We start from the raw sequence: 27,154 nt of genomic DNA on the forward strand, positions 1-27,154 counted from the left end.
GCAGTACTTTTTTGCAAAGTAATTGAATACAGAATTACTGAAAGTTCTGCATATATACTACAAAACACTGAACCAGGTTGACTCTAGGGATATCATTAGCTGGTGCAGTTTTATTTTTGTTTTTTAAATGTTAAATATGTATTGAAAGTACAGTAGTTGTTTTTTTTAAAAAAAACACCAACAACTAAGGGTGTGTTGCAAAGAGAAGACTAGTGTAAGCTATTTTGAACCTTCCAAGAGACCTACATTCAACCATGGTTTGGAAATCTGTAATTGCCAACTGTCTGTTAAATCCAGTCTGCAGCAAGAAGAGTAGAGCACTATTTTTTGAAAATGGCTCTGTGCATTCAGATGAACCTGGGAGCAGAACTTGCCTGTATTGCCATTTGCATTCATTCCTATTGTTCCTCATCTAGCAAGAAAGCTATATGTAGAAGCCTCTTTTCATGTGTTGGATTGAAATATCTTACAAGCTTCTTGTATCCCATTTTTTAAAATGTAGTGATCAAAGACAAATGTCAGGTTCAAGATTTCAGTGTTCAATGATGTAAACTGGGACGGGAGGAGATGGCCAGGGTAATGGGGTGTGTGCTATCACAGAAGAAAAAATGTGTCCTTTCACAAAATCAGAGGTTTTGAGGAAGTGGGGGCTTCATGTGGTGCTGGGTGGGAGAGACTACACTGAGAAACTGGGGAACATGACTGGCTGCTGCTTGGTAACCAAGCTTGCTGAAGTTATGAGATGAGCAACAAGAAACACTCTTGGAATGTAATGTTCTGAACTCCCTGCATCAAAACCCAGGTTGTAAATATGTGTAAAATAAACCATATTTCTTAAAGACACTAGTCTCCAGTGTGTCTCATTCCAAAGGAACAAAAACCCTGGTTAAGTGCCAAGACCCCTGGCATTTTGCTATTGCTTGGCAGAATTAGGGTGGCGTGTAACAATGTATTTGTTTTTTCTGAATTATTTTATTTGCTTTATACTAATTTAACAATCTTAATTAACCAGCATAAAATACGTTTTGTGTTTTGTCACCAATATTCCCTCTTTCCCTGCCATAATTATAAGCCCCTACCCCTGAATTATTTCCCAAAATATCCCTCCAAATTCAGGCAAAAACAAAAGACTAGCCCTCATAGTATTCCTAAGTAAGTGTGCAAAGGATTGTAGCCTTAATATTATAACATATAGCTATTAAAATTATGTTCTTACCCAAGTGAAATACTATATATTGAATTGGGCTTAGGTTCGTATATAATACATTCATGTTTCCAGTCTATCCAGCTCTTAATCTGGAGTTAAGATATTAGGCAGGACAAGTTTGTTTGTTTGATAAAATGTATATACCACTTGATTGTAAAAAAAAACAAAAAAAAAACCAAACACCTCTCAAAATGGTTAGACTTGATGGATTGGTAATAGAATTTGCTTACATAATGTAGGCCTTAGAAAATGATGTGTATTATCAACAACAGGTTGACTTCAGCCATTCTGCTTTCATTTAACCAACTAGACAGAACACCTTTGTCTAAAGCAGCCTCAGTAAAAAATGACCATGTTTCCCCCCCCACTTTCTTTCTCTTTTCAGATCGCATTTTCACAACACAATACCATCATGGACCTGGTACAGTTTTTTGTTACCTTCTTCAGGTAAATTTTCCACTCAACAATTCTGCAATTGATATATGCAAAGTTATGTGATGTTCAAACTTGGATATTTTACCCCTTTTGTATAATTCTTAAAAACATCATAGACCACACAGTCTGCATTATGCAGGTACTGAAGTACCACAGCTCCCCCCCCCCCCCCCGCTTTTTGGTGATTTGACTTGTGAATAGTCACACTCGCATTCTGACGGCTGTCTTCCCATATTTAAGGTTAAGTATTTTTTTCTAACATGTGAAACTGGAATCATAACAAGTATGTATTACATGGCTCACTTCTTGATTATCTCAGACTTTTCTTTGCTTGTGATGCTCTTATTTGGGTTTGATTGCAAGCTTTTTCCCCCTGAATGGTGAGCCTTTTATTTGCAGATAGTAAATTTTGGCTATTTCCAGTTTCATTTTGGGGAGCCAAACCACTTGAGGGAGGGAGCTTACAGTTGTGGCTGAGAGCTGCTTGGTTTGTCTTTCTCTTCTTCTCTTAATAGCTATTAAAGCCCCGACTTTGCTGGCAGCTTTTGCAGCAGAGCAGCAAGAGGACTTGAACTGCTGCTACTCCCATTCTTCCTCTCCCCCCTCTGCAATTGTAACCTCCTTCCACTGCCCCAAATCATTTCTCCTTTTTTTCTGTTTTGATGAACCAATGAGTAATGATAAACCATTACTATGATTGGTGCTAACATATTTTAACCATGATGAAGTCATGTGGGGGGAATTAGTATGAGAGAGCAGGTAAGCACCTAGTGCAGCAGCCTACTCTAGACCTCTTAACCATAGATTGTGATCTGCACCAGTCCAATGAGCCCTTTTAATCTGCTTTGGTTCTGTTTTGTTTTATACACACACACACACACACACACACACACATATATATATATAGGTAAAGGTAAAGGTACCCCTGCCCGTACGGGCCAGTCTTGACAGACTCTAGGGTTGTGCGCCCATCTCACTCAAGAGGCCGGGGGCCAGCACTGTCCGGAGACACTTCCGGGTCACGTGGCCAGCGTGACATCGCTGCTCTGGCGAGCCAGAGCTGCACACGGAAACGCCATTTACCTTCCCGCTAGTAAGCTGTCCCTATTTATCTACTTGCACCCGGGAGTGCTTTCGAACTGCTAGGTTGGCAGGCGCTGGGACCGAACAACGGGAGCGCACCCCGCCACGGGGATTCGAACCGCCGACCTTTCGATCGGCAAGCCCTAGGCGCTGAGGCTTTAACCCACAGCGCCACCCGCGTCCCTTTATATATATATATATATATATATATATACCTACATCCAATATATGTGTGAGTAAATCTTATTTCACAGTTCATTTTGGGAACAAAGAAGGGATTGCAGATAATGGATAATAATCAACTAAGACACACTTAAACTACTTGTCTATTGATTTAAATGGGTCCATTCTGAAGTATGAGCAATACTGAATGTCACCATTTAGCGTCAAAGACTGTATGACAAGTATAAACCCTTGGCTATTAAGTTTTCACTAATAACTTTTTATTTTGCATATCATGTATTTTCAAATAGAGTGAAAATACTACAATAACTCCAAAATGCATTTCAATTTGGTTTAAAGGTTCATTTATGTTTTAGAGTTTACATTATGAACAATTACACATGTCACTTGTCCAGAGTAAGTGGAATTTATAGCCTCAGTTGTGCAAATGTCCTTGACATTTTATTCCACATGGAAAGCCCTTTCATTAAACACTCCATCCCCCTTTGACTCACAGCTCTCCTATCCCAATCAATGAAATGGTGGAGCAAAAAAGGGGGTTCTGTAATTCTTTTTAGCTTGATTCTTGGCAATGGCTTAACAGATTTACATTCTACCGTTTGTGAGTCTCTGGGACAGATATTTATTATTAATGCATCTGTGAGTATGATGGAAATAAGTGTTTTGACAGTTAATAAGTTGGCTTAATGTAACTAATAAAGCTGTTTCCTTAAAACAAAACAGAAACACTTGTATATATTAGCTTTCTCATACATTTTTTTGAGAGTGGGGGCTTGATACACAGAGCCTGAAATCCTGTTGTTTGTCGTCCATTTTCTCATAGCAGTCTTACTTGGGAATGAGCAATTAACATTTCTTTGCTTGGAATGCCAAAATAGCTTGCCTCCCTCAGGTATCCCCTGGAGCTCCTTTAGAGGTGCATTTTCTCTGCAGCTGTGTAGGAATGGTTCCCTACCAGCATCTTTTGTATACTGTGTTCTTTTATGACTTGCAACAGGGATCTTTTATTGGCTTGTGTATATTTTCTTTGTTCTTCCTTACAGCTTTGAGGAAATAATGTTTAAATAAGTTATAGAATTTGAAGCTGCTTCTTCCTTTTGCTTAGGACAGGCCCAAGGCTGCCCAGTGTGAATTATGAGATTGTGCCCACCCCGCTTTATTCCATGTACAGAATCAAACTAGACTAGCAGTTGAATGTTACTTCAACTCTGCTAATACACTGCTTAGGGGACATGGGGCAGGCCATGGTGTGCGCACACAGCTCTGTCTTTCAACACCTCTCCTGCTCCTCACATCCCAGCAACTATTGCCTGAGGCAACCACCTCACTCTGCCTAATGGTTGGGCCAGCCCTGTACAGACTCTTCACTGTAGTTATTTGTTGCTTTTAATGTAATGCACCTATCTCCCATACTGATCTTCTTGGACCTGGGTGGCATTAGCACTGTCTAGGGATCCAAGACAGGAACTTTACTTTCTTTATAGAAATGCTTTGAATTATATTGGTCCAAGTGCTTGCTTGGCTAGTGTGCTGCCTGTAGCCTTATATTGGCTTCACTACTGTTCCCTTTCCCCATGGAGGTGGAAACATCTAGGGGTCCTGGTCTGAGTCAGATGCTTTAAAACACTGGCTGAATTTGCCACATGGCTAAATTTACCACTTTTCCCCTTCCTGTGTTATTACTTTTGTCATTTTATTTTATTTCATGGTGTGTGCATTTTCTAATTAGCTAAATAATTAATTGTAGATTTCTAATTAATTAATTGTAGATGGATTACAAAATTAATTGTAGAATGATAAATACTTAATCCTAGATTGCCTACCTGATTAACCTGGGTTTGCTAATAGATTAACTCCCCCTGCCGCGCAACAATCAGTTGACCCCAGCCTTTATTTCTTATCTCCACAATCAGATGCAGCATTTAAATGACCTTTCCTTGCCTCCATTAATGTCAGTGGTTAGCCCCTAAGAAACTGCAACCACAGGCTATAGTCCAGATTAGAGTAGAGGCAGTGGCAAGATATTTTAATGGCTCCTTTCCCCCTGCCAATTCTCCAACTGCCAAATTAGGTTCCCGTGAATCATGCCACTCCAGACTCTATTATTAGACACAGGGGACAACATCTGGTAGCCATTTGAGTGTGGCAGCCTAAAACATACAACACCTAGTTGTCATTTTGAGTGTATTGTTTACTTCTAGTTGCCATTTCTAAAAGAGAGGATTAATTAAATAAATTGAATTTTATTCAAAAAAATTAAAATGAAACAAAATAAATAAATTAGAACAAATAAAATAATATTGTTGCAGAACCCATAATCATAACATTTAATCATAGCAGAGAGTTCAGCCCCTGACACAAACTTTGCCATGGTGATTGCAGCTGCCCAGAGAACTACTGTTAACCCTTAAAGAAGCTTTGCAGGTGGACACCTCCAAGGCATCGCTGTCAACTTTTCCCTTTTCTTGCGAGGAAACCTATTCGGAATAAGGAAATTTCCCTTTTAAAAAAGGGAAAAGTTGACAGCTATGCTCCAAGGAGATTCAAGCTTTGATTTCATCTGTAGTTCCAGCCCTGCAGTCTGCACCTCCTCAACAGCCACAGCTGCAATAGAACCATCCATCTGCTGAAGCGCAAATGGTTTCTAGGGCAGAGACCAGAAGGTGCATCAACCCAACAATGGTACAAATCTTATAGGAGACAGACAATACCTCTTCTGGGGCAACAGACCACACCCAGACTATGAGTGATAACGAGGATGAATGGAGCAAAGAGTCTGATGCAAAGGATTGCTCATTGCACTGGCTATTCCAACAGCAGCACGACATGACATTGCTGTGCAAGGTCATGTCAGTGCTAGAATAAATCACCCAGCAGACATTTCTGTACTACCTAGCTCAAGGAGTGCTTTGGTGGCGTAAGAAGTACACATGAAGTGAGAATCCATATCAGCCCACCCCATCTTTAGGAAAAGGTTCAAGGCCAAATGGCTATAAAATTGCAAAGCTGTGACATGCACAAACAATTACTACATAGTGATCACCAGCACCAACCAAATAAACAAATACATTAAAGCATTTAATGTGTTGAGGAACAGTTACTCATGGTTGCATGCAGTTTGTTTTTTAACAGTTCAGACTTCCAATAACGAAAGTATTATTTCTGTAAAACTAAAAGAATGATTTGACAGCAGGCCATCAGAGCATATTTCCGTACTGTGGCTTAGTCCTGGAAATATGAAATAATAACCTTTTACCATGTGTAGTGTAGCTTTCACCACTGACAAGTTACAACCAGTTTCCATATCCTGGATTAAGAATAACATCTGGCACTAATCCTTTGAATAATGATCCATATGATTGTCCACTTTAAAGTGCCAGACATGGCAGCAAGGAGCAATCTCTCTCTCTCTCTCTCTCTCTCTCTCTCTCTCTCACACACACACACACACACACACACACAGAGAGAGAGAGAGAGAGAGAGAGCTTTTGGTGCAGATAGAGGGATGGTGTTAAGAGAGAAGGAGGTTACTTCAGACATGCACAGAGAAAGTGGACATGCTGCAGACAGGGGGAAAAGGAGAAGTTACAAAGAAAGGAGAAGAGTAAGATACTTGACAAAGGGCCATAGTACCTTGAAGACCTGCTGAGTTTCTGCCTGTTGCCATTACTGCCCAACCTATTATGATTTCCTCCTTAGGTAGTAGCAGGTTAGGTGTTTGACTGGTGACGGGAGGAGCCTGAATTCCAACTCCTCTGCAGTTACTGGAAATCAGATGGCTTGGATCACAGACAGAGAAGCTGTGAACAGGCAGGCCTGCAAGTGGCAGATTTGAGCCATGAGTATCATGGGAACTGGGCTTGTACATTCACTATAAAATAGACAATGGGGGAAGTTTGAAGAATACCTTTATTTTGAAGTGCTTTTATTATAAAATCAATTTGTTCATGTCATCCAATAAAAATACATTACACAGTGTGAACATGTTGATTTTATAATAAAAGGGTTTGCATAAAATGGCAATACGAGCTGGTTAATATGTATGAATTGTAGTAGCATAGAGAGGAAAAGCAGTAAAGCTCAAAATGTGTCAGGGCATTTTCTGAAATGAAAAGGCTACAGGATCTTGGAATTTCTTCGTCTTTTTTCATGAGCTAGTATGTAGCTTTTGAGTTTCTTGATTGAATTTAGGATCAGCCTTCTAATGTTCATACTGCAGCTCAGGCATGACTTTAATGTCCATATAGAGGTCTAGTTTACAATGGCACGACTGCATAGCTTTCTGATTACATTTTATATTCATAAATCAATTTAAGTGAAAACAACCTACAATCAGACTCTAAAGGACAGTTTGGAAAGAACAACAGGTAACAAAATGCAGAAAGAAATCTAAGGCTGCAGTCCACATACTGTCTACTCATGTGCATTCATAATGTAGCCTCATAGATTTCAGTGGAAATACAGTGGAAATTTGCTGCATAAAGTAGGCTGTGAGCTGTGACCAAATAGTCTGATTTAATTGGTAGCTGATATAAAATATGATAGCTGATACAGAATAACACTGGACAGTTGCGCCTACTATTGCATCCTGTTCCTGGAAGCAGAGATATCTAGAGGTGATACCCTTAAATACTCACCAGAGCCAAGGTAGTGAAACCAGCTGTGGAATGGTTGAAACCTGGGAGCTCAATTCTGTGGACTCCATGAGCAGGGTATGGGGCATAGGCTTGGGCACTAGCATAGCCAGGTGTCAAAATAGAAGATGAACAGCTTTCCCTCCCTTTTAAGCTTCTTGTAGGTTATCCAAGCGTAAATTATTGCATGTACTTCTTCTGATATGGAAATTAATAGCCATATGTATTGTGGAAGGCATACTAAATGTATCATGTGAAGGACAGGGGTGCATTTCTGTTTAACATCTTGTCCTTTGGGGAAGGAACACATTGCATGCACTAGCTTCCTGAAGCATTTATGTGGAATAAAATAGACATTCATGCATCCAGTCACACATTATGTTTTAAATCAACTTCATTTCTTTGAAGAAATATAAAATATTTATCCTTCAGCATAGGCGCAGAATGTAAAATGTGAAAGTCTTTTCCAGGAGTAACAGAAACAGAATCACACTTAACGGGTCAGAAGTTTTATTTATCCTATAAAGATCTATTTCCGTTTTTTAAAAAATTAAACCACCCTGACTATAAATCTTTTTTTATTTCTTCTTTGAAATAGATGAAAGGAGGTACTGCAGAGTTACTAGAGTTCAAATCTAGAACTTTATTAGGCCATATACTATAAGATGTTTACAGAGTATTTGCTTTCATTTGACAGCATGTTGTTAAATTGTGAGAGCTTTGTCACTGTATGTTAAGCACATGCTGTCAATTAAGCTTTTTCTGGCATATGATGCATCCTTTATCTCACATGGGATTAAGTACCAAAATCTATTCAGATTATGCATGATTTTCATGTGTTTGACATGATAGAGAATTTGGTAACATAAATATGTCAAATCCAGTTGAATTTCTAAAGAGTAAAATCCACTGATTAGTCCTTCCAGTAATCTTTCTCTGTGTACAACTACTCACCAAGAAGGTCATGGCTACCAGTTATTCTCTGTAGAGGGAATGTGCTTTAGGTAGTCTCATGGGTCATCCAAGTACCAAAATGGTTCCAGGTTTGAATATATGGAGCACAATCCGTGCCCTCAAACTAAGGACCAGTGGCCTTTCTATGGTAGAATGGTAGATTTGTCCACCTTGCCGAGTTTTGGGTGACATTTAGTTGGGTTGAAACAAGTTGGTTTATAGGATGAAGTTACCTGTAATAACTGGTTTTGAATGATATTACTAATCTTGTCAACTGTGGACATCCGTCCATTGTCAGCTCTTATTGTGTTACGGTGGAATGAATACAAACAAGTATAATTGCTAGGCACAATTTATAGGGAGTAAAGTGGCTAAGTGAGTGGCACTGTTCACAGAAGTATAAGCAATGGATATAAATAGACTTATATCTTCTATGCAAAACAGCACTGTTCTCTGTATGGCGTGTTTGAAATGAATTTGGGTTCTGCTACTTAATTTGAGAATTCCACTTCAGAAGCAAAACCACACATTATCATTTAAATGGCTTTTGATTGCACTTGCATTTTAATAGTTTATTTTATTTTATATAACCCACGTTTGAACTTTGCTTACATTTCTGGCTAAAAAGTGGCGTTTTAATGCCAGTAAAGAGGAAGGAGTTGCAAGTGAGCTAATTCTTTATAGATAGTCCACCTGAGTATGGTTATATTAGCATGGTAATAATATGCTGAGATAGTAGCAGTTTCTTGAAGATACTAAATAGCATAGAGCACTGAGCTGCCTTACAAACCACTCCTCCTATATCCCCTTCTGAAATCAGTCCTCCAGGAAGAACTGGAGCCACATAACATTGTGCTGTCATGGCCCAAAACAGCCAAATTGTCTAGCCATATTCATTTTTTTCAGTTAGTTCTTGACTTTCTTCGGCATGAAGGTTTATAGATAGATATCTACTGACATCTCTTGAGCTCTGCTTAGATGAACAATTTCAGATGCCATGTCACTGTACCTTCTTTTCTTCACACTGTTGAATCGTACAAGTTGTGAAGAGGTGATTGCTCAGCTTCAACTGACATCCTGGTCTGTGATACTCATGCCTTGCAAATCATATTTTCAAAATAGGTGAAAGAATGTGTCATAGTTCATAGGAAATCAACCACTAAAATAATTCTTGATGAGCAAAATATCAATCACACCTTATTATTCTAGTTGGCTCCACAAAGTGCAGGGATCCTGTTCACATGTATATCTGATTTGCTTCCCCAATTAAATATGTTGCTGAAGTCTGTAATTACTTGATTTGAATATGAATTTGCCTGCCTACAATGCTCACATATATTATGAGTTGAGTGCCATTTCCTCAAGGAGATAATCTCCAACCCGGAATAGTAAATGAAATTCTGCACATGTATAATTAACATTAAAGCTGAACAAACCGCTTGGTAGGTGCATGAAAAAAACTTAAAATATTAACCTCTTAATCTAAACTTTGTTTACTGTTTTGAAGTATATGTGACCATAGAAACTAGTTAAGCAATATTTTGTTTGGCAAGTATCTTCTTTATTTAGGTTGATCAATTATTTTGATTATTTCTTGTAAACTTTGTAAAAGTGGGCTGTTGTCTTTAATTCATCTCTTTCTAAGTAACTTTCCATCATGGCTTGTGCTGTAAAATGGGTGCCAGGGAGATGAAATCAAACTACTATTCCTGAGAGGCAAAATAATAATGTCTCTCAACATGCATGTGCAAACATCATAAGCTAGAGAGAACTCTCAGCAAACATTAATTTTTCACCCCAAGAGTCATCTGAAATTTTCATATATAAAAAGCCAATTCTAAATTGAAGAATGGAGAATTTGCCTTTCACTATTCCCAATGCCATTGTCTGTTGGAAAATTCAGGACAGACTATAAGAAGTAGTTCTTCACACAATACATAAACTTTGGAATTTGCTACTGTAAGATATAGTTAATGTTTGTCAGTTTACCTTTTTCATTCCATCACAGAAAAAAATCTTTGCAGGTTGATTTGTTGATTTGCACAGAGCTTACATATTTTCTAGTTGAAAATATTGACAGGCCTGTTTCCTGTTCTTGTGCTGCGCAAGATGCATACTGTTGAAATCTCTGTAGAATTTATTCACAAGATTGAATGAGATGTTAAAAAATGATTCAATTCCTCAATCAGAATTAAATTAAGTGTTGTTTTCTTTAAACAGAAAAGCAAATTTGAGAAATTCCAACATCCATCAAGGAAGAGCAACATATCCATGATGTCAGACTCCTCCATTTCAATCTTGCTGAGCTGTACCTTTATGTTATTTTTGGCAAATCATGGTCTCAACTACACTTTCATATATATTATTAAATGACAAGCAGTGATTTTTGTGTGTGACACCACTGCCAATATGTTGGCTTTGCCAGATTTAAAAGCCTCTATTGTTTGGAAACTGAACAACCACAATGACGTAATCCTGGTAGACCTAGGTCTGAGTTGAATCTACACATATGGCCAGATTTATTTGGATGCCAAAAGAAACAGTCTCAGAAATTGCAAGGCCTCCTCCTGCTGACTTCAAGGAAGGGAGATGGTGTAGTCTCCATGATTAACACAGCAACAAAGGCACAGTAACTACATATGTGCTACACATCACCATTCTGTTTGTTCTTGTCCTAAGCCACCTGGAGGCAAGTCCCTCTGGAGTGCACAATCCCACAGTAGATACTAGTGCACAGTCCGGCAGGGCAAAGTCCATGGTCCAATCAAGCCTGGTTCCCATCTCTGCAGCTGATCCAGGGGTCAGGGCACCTGGAGGTCAGTCCCACACATGCATAGTCTCAAAGAGCTCCCTAGAACATCCAAGCCATGGTCCAACCAACCTGGGAAGTTGAGCAGACATTAGTTCTGCTTCCACTTTATACTTTGCATGCTGACTGCAACATCTGGGCTAGCTGAAGCATGCAACCCACACCTCTTCTGAGCCTACTCCACCTGATAAATCACACGCCACCTTCCATAGCTAGCAATACCCCCACCCCCCGGTCAGCTAGTGAGCTGGGCTGTGGGCTCCTGCCTGCCTCAGCCTCTGCCTCCTAGAACATCCCTCCATCTCCTCTCTATGCCTCAGAGCCCACCATGGGTCCTGCTGTTCTGTTTCCTGTGCACTAGCCCCCATCCCCTTGCCATCCTCCATCACCTCGTGAGTACTTCCTATACCAACCTCTCCTTCCCAGTCCCAGCTACACCCTTCGCCAGGATCATCTTCCTTCTCTTTCTTCTCCCTGTTGCCCTGCCAATTCATGACAGTCCTACTCATTCAGTTGTGAAATGTGAAATCATGCTCAGGTAATCTATACTGTGGTTGCAGATTCTATTAGACCTTGTTGCTGATAATTCTGATTTGAGTTGGTCCTATAATTTAATTAAGCTGCATGGCCCACACAGCATTTCATTTTTATGAAGTAGGTGTTTCTGTACCTTAACAGCTCAGCTATGTTGAAAGGAGAGGTATTGACCAGCTGTTTGTATGCTGGTTCAACATTAAGACTTGAATGAGATGTTGAGTTTTGGAAAGCAGGTGCATGGAATCTGATCCACCAATAAGAGGAGGAGACCTTTTAAGCAGCTGAAAATTGTTTAAGAATTAGTTCATTCCCTTGGCTATTGTAGCAGAAGCATCTTTTCTCAGCCAGCAGTGAGATAACGATGTTACGTTCCTGGGATTTTGACTTCCAGTACTTTACACATCAGTCATGATATAATCTGCTTCCAAACTACTACCAGTAGCCGTGATTCACTCACCCTGCTTCTGTCATCAACCAGCCCCTCCAAGATTCTTCACATTCCCAGCTCCGGAAAATTCAAGCATAAAATAAATGAGAATCAATTAAGATTGTTTGTGAGGTGAAATATCCTTTCTTATCCTTTCACATAGAATCCCTTTGCATGCATACAAGTTACAAACAGTTTAGGAAGTTCAGATTGCAGCTGCTGCTGTTGTTTTCACAGCAAGGATAAGCTAGTTTATGATAATTATTTAATCATGTTAAAGTGCTTTTCATATATTAAGTATTTTTATAATACTGATCCAGGTTAGCATTCACAACAAAGTCAAAATGAGGCTGAACGAGTAACAAATCCAAGATCATCTAACAACTTTATTATCTCTAATACATTTTATAGCAATGCTTGTGTACAGATATATTGAGAAAGTAGTATCTCTGTCACTCAGTTTTACTGAAGTTTATACTAGCACCAAGCCTTCAACATAATGTCTTCTAAGTTGCAGTTGTTTTGATATTTCTATATAAATCAAATAGAATGGAATGTATAAAAAATTTCTTTGAAAATAAAGTTATACATTGATCAAACTAATACAAAAAGCCTTGGAAGCATGTGAAATATTTTATGCATGGAAAGATATGGAGCCATTTATGAATAAAAAATATTTTCCAAATAAAAAGGCTTATAGGTTAATGTTAGGATTTGATTTTCTGTTAGTATTTTATCTGACCTTTCTTGAATTTGTAATGTTCATTACTCAAGTATACTTATACAAATAATTGTTGTGAAGTGTGTCTGTATCTGTACAGGCACATAAATATTTTAAATTGGCATAATTAAACATGAATACTAATTCAGTTACAATGGGCAAATGATCTATAACAGCTGGAATTCATTACAGCCTTGAGTAACAATACTGTATGTTGTCTGCTGAGGAAATATAGTGATAATGAATAGAGTTCTACCATATATCTTGTTTTTTTACCCCTCATTAGCATACCAGAGCAGAATATGCTGTCATGATAGTTATGAAATGCTTTGAAAGCACATATAGTAAACTAAAAAGGGAAACCAATGATTGAACACTTTTGCTTTTGATCAGGAAATGGCAGCACCAAATTTTTAACTAATGTGCTTATTATTAAGTATTCTGATGGTTTGCTGCAGTTTTGTGCATTGAATGATACATGTGCTATTCTGAATGTATTCTAATGAGAAACATAAAATATAATCAATGCGAGTTTCAGCATTTGTTTCAATGGATGATAGGTTGAAACTATCTTCATCACTTCTATTGCTTGCAACTAAAGCATCCTATCACTTCTTTATTTTATTTGTTTAAGGCATTTGTATACTGCTTAATGTCCAAGATTTCTAAGCTGTGTACATAAAATATTTTAAAAATACAGATAATATGAACAGTTAAAATTTATCATAAAACAGAAGATGGTTTCAAAATTTTTGCTGAAATAGGAAAGTCTTCATCTAGTGCTGGAACTTCAGCAGGGAGAGAGTCTGTCAATCTCAGAAGGTGCAAGGGAAACACAACAGTCTATGGCATTAGTATTAAGATGGTGAACAGCATGCAGATACAGATAAAAGGCTCATTCAAATAAGTTGTACTCTGAGTTTGCCTGTTGAAATTAATGGATCATGGACATATTTATTACTTTTATTTATTAAATTTATATTCTGCCCTTCATCCAAGGATCACAGGGTGGTTTGCAATATAAAAATGCAAAAATGCATAACATAGTAACAAACAAAAGCATTCATTAACTCAAAACAGTTGTTAATTCAATGCGTCTACTCTGAGTAAAGCCTAGTGGACTACCACCTATAGGCTGGCTTTATAATGAATGATTTTAACAACAATAAGAAAAGTTGTTTTTTTCCAGTCCCATCAAACACCCTATAGTTAAGTAATAAATTCCTGTGGTGTGTTGGAACCTCTATGCATGACCAGAAGTCACATACAATAGTATTAGGGAAACTGCTTTAATTGCAAGCTGGTGTGCAATTCCAAAATGTGAGCCATGGGATTTATATTTTCTAGCAAAATTTTGCCATCCATATTTTAAGGAAATTACATTACTTGTGAATGTAATTCAGAGCCCTCCAAGTGTCCCTATTTTCCAGGGACAGTCCCAGTTTCTGATTTGATCCCAGAATGTCCCACTTTTCATTAGGACATCCCTGTTTTCATCAGAGAATGCTTATTATCACAAACTGAAATCCACAAGGGAAGACATAAGAGGAAAGACACTAAGTACCATGAACATACACCTTTCTCCAATTTCTCCCATTTGCCAGGATATAAATTACAGATAACTGAAAAAAGGGGGAAACTCCCCAATAATTTTGAGGCATCTCAACTTGTACACTTTCTTTCCTCCTATCAGTAATTGCAGTTCTATGAAAACTGGTTTTGCTGAAGTGCTGTTCTCTACAGAAGTGTAACAGAACAATTTTATTTTAAATGCTGTTCACAGCATTTCACACAGTGCACTGAATAAAACTAGTATTGCTTGATTTACCAACCCAAGCAATCTAAGAAATTAATATCTTGACCATCTAAAACCCCTGAATACTGTGAAACTACAGGAACTCAAAAGCATGAAAGCATTGGGAGCCTAAGAACAAAACCCACTTTTTATATTAATGCAAACTTAATTTCACTGTTGATATTTATCTACTGTACTTTTAAAAGTATTTTGGTGTTGGGGAATCCAATAATCAACCCCAAGTGAGACAGTAATAGGCTAAAAGTCTATGGCATATGAACATCTGACTCTTTTCTCTCTGTGAGAACTTTGTGATTCTCTGTAACAGCAGTTTTCTAAGAATCAGGCTTGAATTGCTGCTGGTGGGAAAGGTCCCTCCTCTTGAATTGCCCCACTGCAGTTTCCCTTTATTTAGCTTTCTCTGAAAAACTGGTTTTGTTTTATTTATGTTGCAAACTGCCTTAGGATTTTTAGTTATAAAGGGTGGTGGCATATGAAATGCCATAAATAAATACAAAATGTCCTTGAATATTTCCCCAAAAGTTTCAGTGGGGATAAAAATTAGTTGTCAGGAGTGCATGGTAAGAAGGCACTTTCCCTCAACTTTGGTTTCAGTACCAAATGATTGTGATTTATTAGTGTTGTAAACTTCCTTGGTCATTTGTAGTGATGGAAAGCAATGCAGAAAATCTGCCAGTAAATAAATGCAAGTTTTTGCTGTGCTGTTGACCAAATATTTAACCAAATTACAGCTTCTGGATATGCATATTGGATAAGTGGCATTTGTTATCAGACACCAAGAGAACTAGGGATTGGTGAACTATGTTTTTGTTTCGTTGCTAGTTCGCCTTTGTTAGAATATGCTCTCCAGTCTTACTGCCTTCATGCCATCAAATGTCAATGCTTTTAAGAAAGGCTTGTGCAAAAACACTCTAGTCTCTCATTCATTTTTCATGTTTTACTTTTGCAGCTGTTTCTTGTCGTTGTTGTTGGTCGCTGCCGTGGTCTGGAAAATCAAACAAACCTGCTGGGCTTCTCGACGAAGAGAGGTATCAGTAACACTAGAATTACTATGATGGTTTTTTGTCTCAGAGCTGCAGGTGAACATGCAACCTGCTTGTCACACTTGGGAAATTAAGCGAAATCTTTTCACACATAACATTTTTTTCTTGCCATATTCAGGCAGTACAGGATAATCTACTTTCTTTGCTTGGATAAACGTGGTTAGTTTACTACAAGTTTGACCTGTGAAAAAACTGTGCTGCTACTTTTTTACATCCCCTTTGTAAACAATAAATCAAAAATATCTGTTAAGGGTTAGCTGCAATTTTTCAAAGTTGGTCAAGGTCAGATTAGTTCGATATTTGCTCTGTTTTCATATATTTGGTGTACTCTGTCCACAACTGCTCTTTCTACATGTGCACCTGGATATTTTGCCCCTCTTTCTTGGCTTGTTTGGAGGGCAGGTAGGAGCACCTAACTTTAAAAAGCAAACATAGCTTTGGATTTGCCCCATCTCTCCCTCTTCCTGGTTTTGTATACATGAAGTGATGCTCAGTTCTGTTATGGTGCCTGCTGTATTAAGCTTGAAAATAAGAATCTGAAGTACATTTAGATGGCACTCTTGATTCTTTCTTTGCACTTACAGCCATAGCTTCAGTTCAAGCTGCTGCTGCAAAAGAGGACACTTTGTGGTCACAGCTTGATTAAAATAAAAAAACAAAAAAAAAACATCATTTGCATCCACAGCTTAAATTGGGTCGGATCTTTTAAGACTCAATGAGCATTTGCACGACGGTATAATAGTACTGAATAAATTAGATGGTGATTTAAAACTGTTGCTCTGAGTAACTTCAAAATCACTGTGATAAGAATAAATGTTTTACCGGCTAAGCTGATATTAGAAATACGTCACCCCTGTAGCCGTCAAAGCTTCCATGTCAAACTTTCAGACATAATGACTTGGACGCAAAGAAATACTTGTGCAAGTGTATCCATTTATTAGTAAGAGATATTGGGTTGGAATTGTGAGCACAACTCCACTCATGAAATTATGCTTTCTTGACTCATCTCATCCACTGCAGCCACTTTGTCCTTCCAAAAGCCATTCCTGAGTTCCTCTCCAGAGGAATGCCGTGGGGTGGGGCACGGGGAGCTTCATGGGGGTGGGCTTCAGGAGGATTCATTGTGTGAAGAGAAGTGCTTTTCCACTGGTGCATAGTGTCACACCAATATGCAAAGTAATTCATGTAATTCATAAGCAGGGGAGTCAATGCAAATTAAATATTGATATATCTTTTGAATATTATATAACATTAGGATAAAATTGCGCAAATAGTTACTTATCGGAGACTAAATAGTTACTTCAATTTATTGCTTAGCTAGCTAGCTTCTTAAAATAGCTTGATATATTTTGTAACCTTCCTGAAAACCTCCAATAGCTCATTATTGACTGTAGAATGATAATGATGTCATCTGACCATTATCTTAATTACTTTAATTATGTCAATTTTTAATATTATTTTAATTGGTTGGTGGGAAAATGAATACTATTCCAGAGTCATAGAAAAAATATTTAATTGCAAAGAAATTGATTTAACTATGATGTAGCTGTTGAGACTTCCATGTTGTTTGTTACACTTTCCACAAAACATAGCATACATGCACTCTGAAAAGATTAGGTATGAAACATGTTTTGAAAACTCTTTCATGTACACATTCCTTTTGTGCTTAAATGCAGAGCAGAATGATACAGACTTGCATGTGTCAACCTTTTGCGTAAAAAGGGCAAACTGAAGATTGTAGCCTATATGCTCTACACATGAGGAACACATGAAAGAGTGTAGAGCTGGACTGTGTCTTTTGCTCCTCCCTTGGCATCACATTGCCTTCTTCCAACATCTATGCATTGCACACAGTTGTATGCAGAGAAAGTCCAACATGGGAGCTCCTACTCATGAGTAGAGGCTCTTCATAATCAAGTGCTCCTGCTCTGGACTTTCTTTGTATGTAACTGCATACAACATAAGTCACATAATACTATACTATGTGTGAGGAGAATGGTTTGAAATGCAGAAGCTAATTACAACTAATCTAATCTTAAATTAAGGCACAGCAAAAAATACCAGAGCGAATATTCTGATTATTTGAACAAACCATTATTTTTATCCATGCTTATACACAAATCACTTATGAAGCATGACTTAATATATTTGGTTAGAATTAATATGACAGAGAACTAAAACACAGCCTCTGTCAATTATTCCAATCTAAACAGTTTTTCTGTCAATAGAGAGATTGGATATTTTTTTTAAAGTACCTGTAAACATTGTTAATATCGTGTTGTCTTGCTATTTATGGTTAAATACATGTCAGAGATTTGAATAATGATTGTGTTCAAGTGTTTACTAATCCTGAATGGTTGGATTCAGTTCCTATTCTATTCAAAGAGACTAAGTTTCACTGATTTTAAAATGGACTTAAGTTCAACAAATTTATGTCATGTTTTTCTATGCATGTGTTCATGGAAGTTAGTTCCATTATGTTCAGAGGTGCTTACAATCTTTGTAGGCCAAGTCCAGTGAAGCTGTAGGTGGGGGAGCATGTGGCAAATAACAACATATAGCCAGATGTTGGATTGAAATTAGGCCACAACTTTATTGATTACAGCAGAATAGATTTGGCGTAGATCAGCCCACTTACTGATACATTGTTCACTAAAAGTTGGGGGTTGGCTGGTGTTGGGATTCCTCATGGCACGAACCATTTCTGGTAGGCCCTATTCAGCCACTGGCTGATGCTCTGGCCCTTCAGCCCTTCAGCCCCCAAGCTGGGCTTCTGGACAGAGAATGCTACCCTCCAGGGTCACTTAAGGGAATTCCCATACATATGAGATGGGTAGAGTGCCTCTTCCTCCTAAGGACCCAGCCAGTGCCTCTCCCACCTTCCAAAGTTGTGATGATTGTTATGAGGTAGGTGGAAACTCCCCATAATTAAAGCCAGTTTGCATGTAGGCAAAATTCCTCCCAGCCCTAAAATGAGCAACAGTCCTTAGCAACGTCATTGGTTAACAGACTCATTTCTGCAGAGATCAGAGTCAGAGGTTTACAATAGTGGGTGAGTGGGAGTGAAAGTCTGCCAGTACTGAGGTAGGCTGGGCATGCAAGACCCACCTTTAATGCCCAAGGAGTGGACCAGAGGGCAGTCTATTTTCTTTCAACTTCATTTGAAGGATGGGCTATGCCTGTCTCAGGCACTGTGTGCAGATGTAAGGTCTCATGAGCCAAACTAGAAGATATATTAAGCTTATCATTGATGCCTGTCAATAGCAGGGTGTTCACAAATGGACATGCTTGAAAGCCTTCTCATAATCAGGGACCCTCATTTGCATTCCATGTTAAAGCACAATGCCCCAAAACCACTGTAATTGCTGCTGCATCCTACTTCTGGTTGCTATATGCTCCCAAGCCCATTTCCTTCATGTCTTTCTACAGTGCTGGGCAGGCTCTTAGGCTGAATGGTGTAGAAGGCATTGTAAATCACTTGAGGAGGGAATGGAGCACAACTGGTGAGAGCTGTGGTCTTGAAAGAGTCTTGAGGGCTGTATAGTGAGCCTAAAGTTCCTCACCCTGTTCACATAATTAAATATTTTTCGCAAGTAAATGTTATTTCCATTTTTATGAACAAAATATTTTGTATGTGGGAAGTGTCTGTGGAATTAATACCAGCATTGTTCCTGGTGTTCTGCTCTCCAGAGGTAACGTTGGGAGTTGGTCACCAAAATTATGTCTGCCTTCAAAGGTGAATAATCTCTAGTTTATGAATTATTTTTGTTAAGGGTCTGCATTAACTAATCCTCCTCATCAGTACTTGAAACAGAACTGCTTTGAAATGCAATGGCCCTGTGCTTCCTCATTAATGACAATTTTACATTCTGTTGGAATTGGGCATTTATACATCCATTGCAAAAGTTGAGGCAAGTAATTAGCCAGAGGTTCAGCAGCTTTTTAGTGAAGAGACTTTTAAGTGGTGGTATTATAAGTGAATACTTTCTTCTTTATAGGTCTCTTATGCAAAAGTGTAGGCTTTGATGTTATTGACGTTGAATATTATAGTTGGAGTTCTTTTTTTAGTCATGTGGTTATTAGTAAGAAGCAAATACAGGTCAAAATGGAGATTCAGGTTTCACATTCAGTAGCTTTTTACATTTCCACTGACAGGAGCTGGGATCGAAATAACTGCTGACTCTTCTCTATACGCAGGATGGCTTTGGGCTTGTGGCTCCATAGGAACTGATTTTTACACCGAGACCTTTTTATGAGGTGGCTTAGTGAGCATTTACTTATCAAAGACAGGCAGAGGGGAAAGCAAACACTGGGTTCACCCAAGTCCTATCTAGACTAACTCTTTGGATCTTCTTTGCCCTTTTAAATAACCACTTTTTTTTTGTTTAAATAGCCACTCTTCTTTATATACAAAAACCACTCTCTTGTATTTTAATTCTTTGAGCAGCACAAAGTTGTTTCCAAATAATTTAAAATCATTATTTGAATTCAAATTGTGAGTAATTTTATTAGGTCTAATTAAATAATCATAGCTAACATACTGAATATACATTGGTAGGAAGTAGCATCACAACAGCAAGCTGTGCCCCTCCCCAGCCTATATGCAATCAGCCAGAGCCATCCCTGAGACCCCAAGTCCTGGCCTGGCTACCCTGCCGATTGACTCTAGGGACCCACTTAGCACTGAGCTGCCCCTACTGTATGATGATTCTTGCCTGGCAAGCTGTGCTGTGATCCAGCAAGAGATGCAAACTGAGCCCACTGATCTCATGAAATGCTGATGCAAGCCATCTGTGAAATAAACACATTTGAGTGTATAGAGAATGACTTATAAGTCTGGTAAATATTACAAACATAGGGTTTGCCAACACCATGTTTAACTGTGTGCTTGCAGCCGCCCCATTTAATTTGTGTAGTCCACATGACAATCCAATCTCAATGCTTTTCACGTGTAAATTTGGATTCACCTGATACAGGGATAATCCGGTAAATTAGAGGAAATTTCCAAACCACTCAAATTGGCCTTCACATACAATTTGTTTCAGTGTTTTTCAGTGGGTGGATCAGTTGTCATTTTCTACTACTTTCCTTTCCATCCGCCCTACTTCCTCACTGCTTTCATTTCATTTTCAGCTGTACTTTTACAGTGGTACCTCGGGTTAAGAACTTAATTTGTTCTGGAGGTCCGTTCTTAAGCTGAAACTGTTCTTAACCTGAGGTACCACTTTAGCTAATGGGGCCTCCCGCTACCGCTGCACCACCGCTGCACAATTTCTGTTCTCATCCTGAAGCAAAGTTCTTAACCTGAGGTACTATTTCTGGGTTAGCGGAGTCTGTAACCTGAAGTGTCTGTAACCTGAAGCATCTGTAACCAGAGGTACCACTGTAATGATTTCTGGTGTGCTCCTGAACAGAGGAATACATTTTTCTATTGATTCTCTCAGATTTGCACAAAACCAGAAAACTGTACAACCAAACTACATTAAAAAAAAAAATCTACACCAGATATATTGGACAGCAATCTGAAAAGTGTGTGCTGAGGATTTACAGTTGCTTTAATTTCTTTTGCAGTGGGATAGTATGGGCATGTCAGGAGCTTAGCCTTTTATATACATTTTTCTTTTGATCACTCAGATTTGCCTGTGTGCTTTTGCACAATACTTGAGAAAGGAGTTTTTAAAAGGGGAGGGAAGGGGGGGAACAATTTGAATGGCGGGGGGACTGGCTTAACAGCTAAATGATGCCCAAATGTTGATGAGCCCACAGCATCCTATAGAATGCTATTTATCTTTGTCATGAACTAAAATCTTCACTGTAGACCATAATTTATTATAATGTCATTATTCTGAGCAGCTACTTATTTGCTTAACATGGATGCCAAGATAAATTAACCATACTTTTTTCCTATTTATAATTAATAATTTACATATAACCTTTGGCTTTTCTTTTATCTTCAAGTATTGATATAAGACATATAAAATCAGCCTGTGTGTGGAAAGAATGCTTTGAAATGCAAAATCTAATTAAAATGGATGCAGTGTTATTTTAGGACTGTTGAACGATACTATAGGGAATATCATGAATATTTGAACAGACCATTATTTTTTTATCTGTGCTATTCAATTTATGCACCAGTCAATTGTGAAAAATGAGCTGGTTCTTTTGGTTTGAGTATAGTGAGCAAGAGAGGTAAATCAGCTGAAACACAAGTAATCAACACAATGAAACCATTTCTATACTTTTATTTGGGGATGTATACTTAGAATAAATGTTAATTTGATCTGACATTACATGGGAAGTCATATAGATGCTTCATTTGCAGTTGTTGGTGATGAATTCCATCCTATACATGAGATAGAGCTGGCAGGCTCTACTCCCTTTCCCACTGGGTTATGGCTAGCACAAGTTTTCTTCCTACTATGGTCAAAGAGGCCTTCAAAGCTTGATTGGTGGCAGCTGTGGGTAGCAAGGCTGATGGATTCCACACAGCACCTGAAAGAGAGAAGGGAACTGCTGCTTCCTCTCATAAGGGGAGAATAACTAAGGAAGAACAAGGTGGGCACTGCTGTAGTTCTCTATAGGATGTATGCAAGTTGCTGCCAGCAGACTTAACTCAGTACCTTGACTTACAACTGCAGCAGTTCTGTGAGGACACAGGTAAGGAAGGAAAGAGTTGAGATTGGTTTGGGTACAGCCAGCTAGCGAAGAAATGCAAAGCAGAAGCTCATAAAGGAACGATATTCGAATATACTAAACTGTCAGGGGTGAGCAGGAAGTCCCATAAATCCCAGCCACAGAACTCATTCCCAGAAGGCTGGTGAATCTCTCTCAAAAGAGTAAGGGCACTTCCAGATGTTCCTGGTTTTCATGTGGGATTCATTCACATACCAGCAAATTCAGGTTGTACTATTAAAGCTGATTTTGATCTCTTGTGTGACAAACCCACTTCCCTAAAAGATCAGGCTTCTTGTGATAACGAAAGTTATGGGGAACAAATTAGAATGAACCAGGCCATCTAAAAGTGCTCTAAGAGTGACAGCTACCAATAAGTTCTGCAAGACTCTTCCAGGATCTGCAGGCTCCTTCCTACCAAGGAGCCCTCAAGATCAGCCTTCCCTAGAATTTCTCCTGGCCCTAAGCCTAGACCGAGTATGGTTAGGAGACCTTACAATGCTGTAACTTGGACTTGGACTCAAGGAAAGTTTTGAGTCTGTTTCCCTGGGGACATGACACCCTCACAATCCCTTCTCTATCTCTATTCCTAACCCCTAGAAGAGTGTACTCAGAATATAAATGAATATCCATTTTAGAAGGGAATGGGATCCTTCTAAAAGACCACTTTACACTTTCTTGGAGTGATGAATCCCTGTTCCTAGGAAGGGAGTATCTGTCAGGCTGGGGTCAGGGCACCATGTCCCTGAAGGTCTCATCTACATAGCTTCTCCAGTTCAGCTGTGTGAGCCAAAAAAGAACAGACTTGTAGAAAGCACAGGCCAATGAAGCCTGCCCTACAGGCTGATACTTTTACATGTGACACTCTGATTGATGCACTGCATAGTTTTCAAACCCTTCTGGCTTTCCAGCTTCATAATTGGCTCAGTCTTTAAGACAGCAACAATAGGGAGAAAGATGCTTGCTGTGGCCTTGATTGTGCCCTTGATGGAGGAACAGCTTTTCAGGCAGGAGAATTCATGGGGATTTGATTTTCACAAGGAGGTAGCTACTAAGGAGGGCCTATGTTCTCTGGGAAGCTACAATTGTGAGTAATACAAACTGTGTTATGGTTTGGGTTCAATGCATAATTCCAAACATTTCCAAATTGGAACTGCTCAGCTACATCCCTAGTTCAGATCTTTGGAAACCCTGAATTCTCCTGAAGAGTTTGTTTTAACACATTGTAAACCAGAAGATAGGTGGCTGAAGCAGTAAGCTGAAGTTAGTGAAGGGAATCTTGAGGACAGTGCTCTTGGAATCTCAGTTGCATATTCTGTTACCTTGTTGTCTTAAACACATCCAATTTCACTCTGTTTCTCTCACTCACATTGTGCATTTATGAGGAAATGGTATGGGGCATTTGCTGATGCATTTCTTAGTGTCTTCTGCTTGAACCCTGTTGGTGCCTGGGAAGGCAACAATTCAGGTTGCTGAATTAACCCTTGCATGGCTTGGGATACCAGTACCTGAAGGAACACCTCTTTCTTTCAGATTCTTAAACAATTTTTACATTTTTATTGGTATTCTTTAACATCATTTATGGAGTTTCTTTGGTCTGTCCTTGAGGAGGCATTTTTTTTGTTCGTTTGTTAAGGCCGGTTATGCCATATTAATTTGAAAGGTTGTATTTGTTTATATTGAATATCTTTAATTATTTTATTGTAAGTTACCTAAAGGCTTTGGCATAGGTGGCTCATGAATTTAATAAATAACTTAACTTGCTGGAACAGAGGTATTCAATAGTTTATCAACAAAACAATGAACCATATTATATATTGTGTTTATTTATTAAACAAGGTAATTGCCAATACAATTTGCATGGTTGGAAGCTGCATTCTCCCAATATCTTCAGCCAGCTGGCAAAGGGTAGCAAAGCAGTTTTCTCCACATGCAAGGGGGTGGGGGAGTGTGACATTATGATATTTTAGATTGCAGTTCCCATACATGCTTTTGCTCTTTTGATACCACTGGTCACTGCCCAAGGTTTTCCATTTAGTCTCATTTCCATTTGTTCTTTTGATACCACTGGTCACTTCCCAAGGTTTTCCATTTAGTCTCATTTCCATTTGCTCTGCTGAACATATTTAATATGCTCCATTATTGCAATTGCAGTTTTCTTTTCTAAGATAGATGTTTGTTAAATCTCAACTGAAGGTGCCTTTGAAGTTGAATGGCTGGCATTTATGATAACAATAAAATAACTTGTATAAATGCGGGTACACATAATCATGGCTGGCAGCAATTTATTGTTATATGTAGTGTGTGTCCTGCATATTTAATACAAGTTTCTGAGAAGATAATATGATTGTAGTTATGTGGGACTAATGGTAAGATAAGGAAATTGGTTGTTTTTCATACAACTTAGAGATTTGCAGTAATACTCAATTGCAAGCTAGGGAAAATCACAATTTAAATGAGAAAAATGCTTCAGGATTTCTTTGGCAAGGTTAATGCTTAGTTCTTCTGTGAAAGAAGGCTGTAAATATGCTGTTAGGAGTGTCACTGACTTTGTCTTTCTATTTCCTATAAAGATTTAATATTAAATAGTACATAGTAAGCTCTTTGGAATACACAAAGTACCCCAGAAAGAGCACTTCTCCTCCCTTAACACCCCACACTGTAAAGAGTGCTCACAAACATTTGTCATCATTTCACATTTATTATAATAAGCACATTTTTTGCAAGCAATTTCCCCCATATGTATTTTTGTACGTTATCTTCACACACTCATTATCAGCATTTTTGTACACATTTATATGGCAATAGAACAGCATTGCAGAATTCAAAGAAGTGTGAATTTCAAAGGTTAGCTGTGTTTCAGGGTGCCTATTCTTTCTGGAAGAGACCATTAGAAGAGGACCAAAATTATGGGTCTTAAATTATCAGAGAGTTAGGGACTTGTCTGTCCCCTGCAAGGGAAGGCAGGCTCCAGTGGATTGAGAGGACAAGACCAATAGTGGATCCAATGGTCAAGAAGGTGGTTTCTGCATATGCTGAAATGAGGGGCAGGGGAAGGTAGCCCATCTAGGAGAAAGAAAACTCTGATCTGAAACCTCCACTGCCTTGCAGTTACACTCATTCATGAGAAAGGCTTTGCGAATAAACTCTATGAATAATCTATCTGTTGCCTTGCAAGACATTTTTGGGGCAGCCTTGGACCTCCATATTACACTGCTGAGGCTTATGCCCCAGAATAAAAACAAATAAAATCAAGAAAAGCAATTAAAAGCGACAGGTAAAAGCTAAAAATCCAATGCAGCTACAATACTGTAATCAAAACAAAAAGCCTGAAAAAAAGAAACTAGTCTTAAAAATAGCTGGTGATTGTTACTGAAAGGGTGCTGTCCCATGTCACTGCCAACTGCAACTCTCATGGTAGGCACAATGCAAAGCTCCTCTGATGACAACAGTAGGGAGCCTTAAGAGTGCTTTGCCTGTCCTCACTCAACAGCATGATGTTGCAATTGTGTTTTATCACACGTAAACCAAATTCCTAGAAATCAGGCTTGAAAAAACATAGGCTTATTGGAATGCAATGGATTAACAGCATCATATGTGTAATGGTTCTAGGGGTTGCTCGTGCGTAAGCCGGTGGCTATCTCCCCGGCTGGGTGCAAACACCTGGCTGGGTTGCCTGAGTGAACCTTTCCTGTCCGGACAGCCACTCACCCGTGGCTGTCTCAATCGCTGGCAGAATCCGTCAGTGGGCGTTTCTTAAACTTCTTCCAGCAAAGAAGCTCTTTGATGCCTAGTCTTCTCCTACTCTCTCTGCGCGAAAGCCTTCTGCGCAAGGAGGGCGTAGGCAGCAGAGGACCTCTACTCTCCCCGCTGGTCCCAGGCAAGGAGTCATGGGACCGCCTCACTGCTTCCCCCTTCTGCCCCCCTTCTCCACTGGTGCTACGCTGATTCTCTTCCCCAGAAGAAGGGCTGCTTCTCCCGATCCCTGGACGCTCTCTGGAATCCCTCTGGCTTTTGCTCTCTCCCTCCGGCACTGATGGCAGTTCCCTGACAATATGTGTGAGAGTGAACAAAGCATGGCAATTCCACAGAATGTGGTTAGTGAGAAATCTGACATATTCATAGACTCATGCTTTCATTTTACAATTTATACCTAGAAATCCATAACTGAAGGACAGATAGTACCATGAAACATTATCATTTGTCTGCACACTCACACTTTTTAAAAATTCTCTGTGACAATTTAGTTTGCTGCAGTAGTATTCTGAACTAAGGGACAGCAAAAAAAAGCATAGCTAATCAGATCTTGGGTTTGTTATTTATGTACAGCATTAATTTTACAATTTCTACAAGCCATGCTTTTATTAATGTTTTTAATTTAAGAAGCTGTTTCTGTCATTATTGGTATAGTTGCCATAATGGTGAAGCAGTGCAGAAATAGAAAAGGCATTCTGTAATATATGACTTAAATAAAGAAAACAAATGTAATGGATTAATAAGAATTTCAAGTAAAGCCAGCAAGCTGAAGTATTCTTCCTTCAAGCTGAGACATTTTGTGGGGAGTAAGAAATAAACTAGCTAACTCAGCCTTAGGACTAAATACAAATTATTATCATTATTGAATTTATATACC

General features: G+C 38.8%; 1 protein-coding gene across 2 annotated transcripts in view; it reads left to right on the forward strand.

Annotated features, from left to right (window-relative positions):
• The window catches only part of ATRNL1 (attractin like 1), a 475,922-nt gene that overhangs the window by 237,645 nt on the left and 211,123 nt on the right, over positions 1–27,154 (forward strand). For both annotated transcript variants that reach the window (XM_083441068.1, XM_083441069.1), the window contains exons 25-26: positions 1,593–1,654; positions 15,756–15,834. In XM_083441068.1, the coding sequence (XP_083297194.1) occupies positions 1,593–1,654; positions 15,756–15,834 (141 nt within the window). The remainder of the gene's footprint in view (positions 1–1,592; positions 1,655–15,755; positions 15,835–27,154) is intronic.

The sequence above is a fragment of the Podarcis tiliguerta genome, assembly GCF_965153285.1.
Source record: "Podarcis tiliguerta genome assembly, chromosome: 5".
Taxonomy (NCBI): Eukaryota; Metazoa; Chordata; class Lepidosauria; order Squamata; family Lacertidae; genus Podarcis; species Podarcis tiliguerta.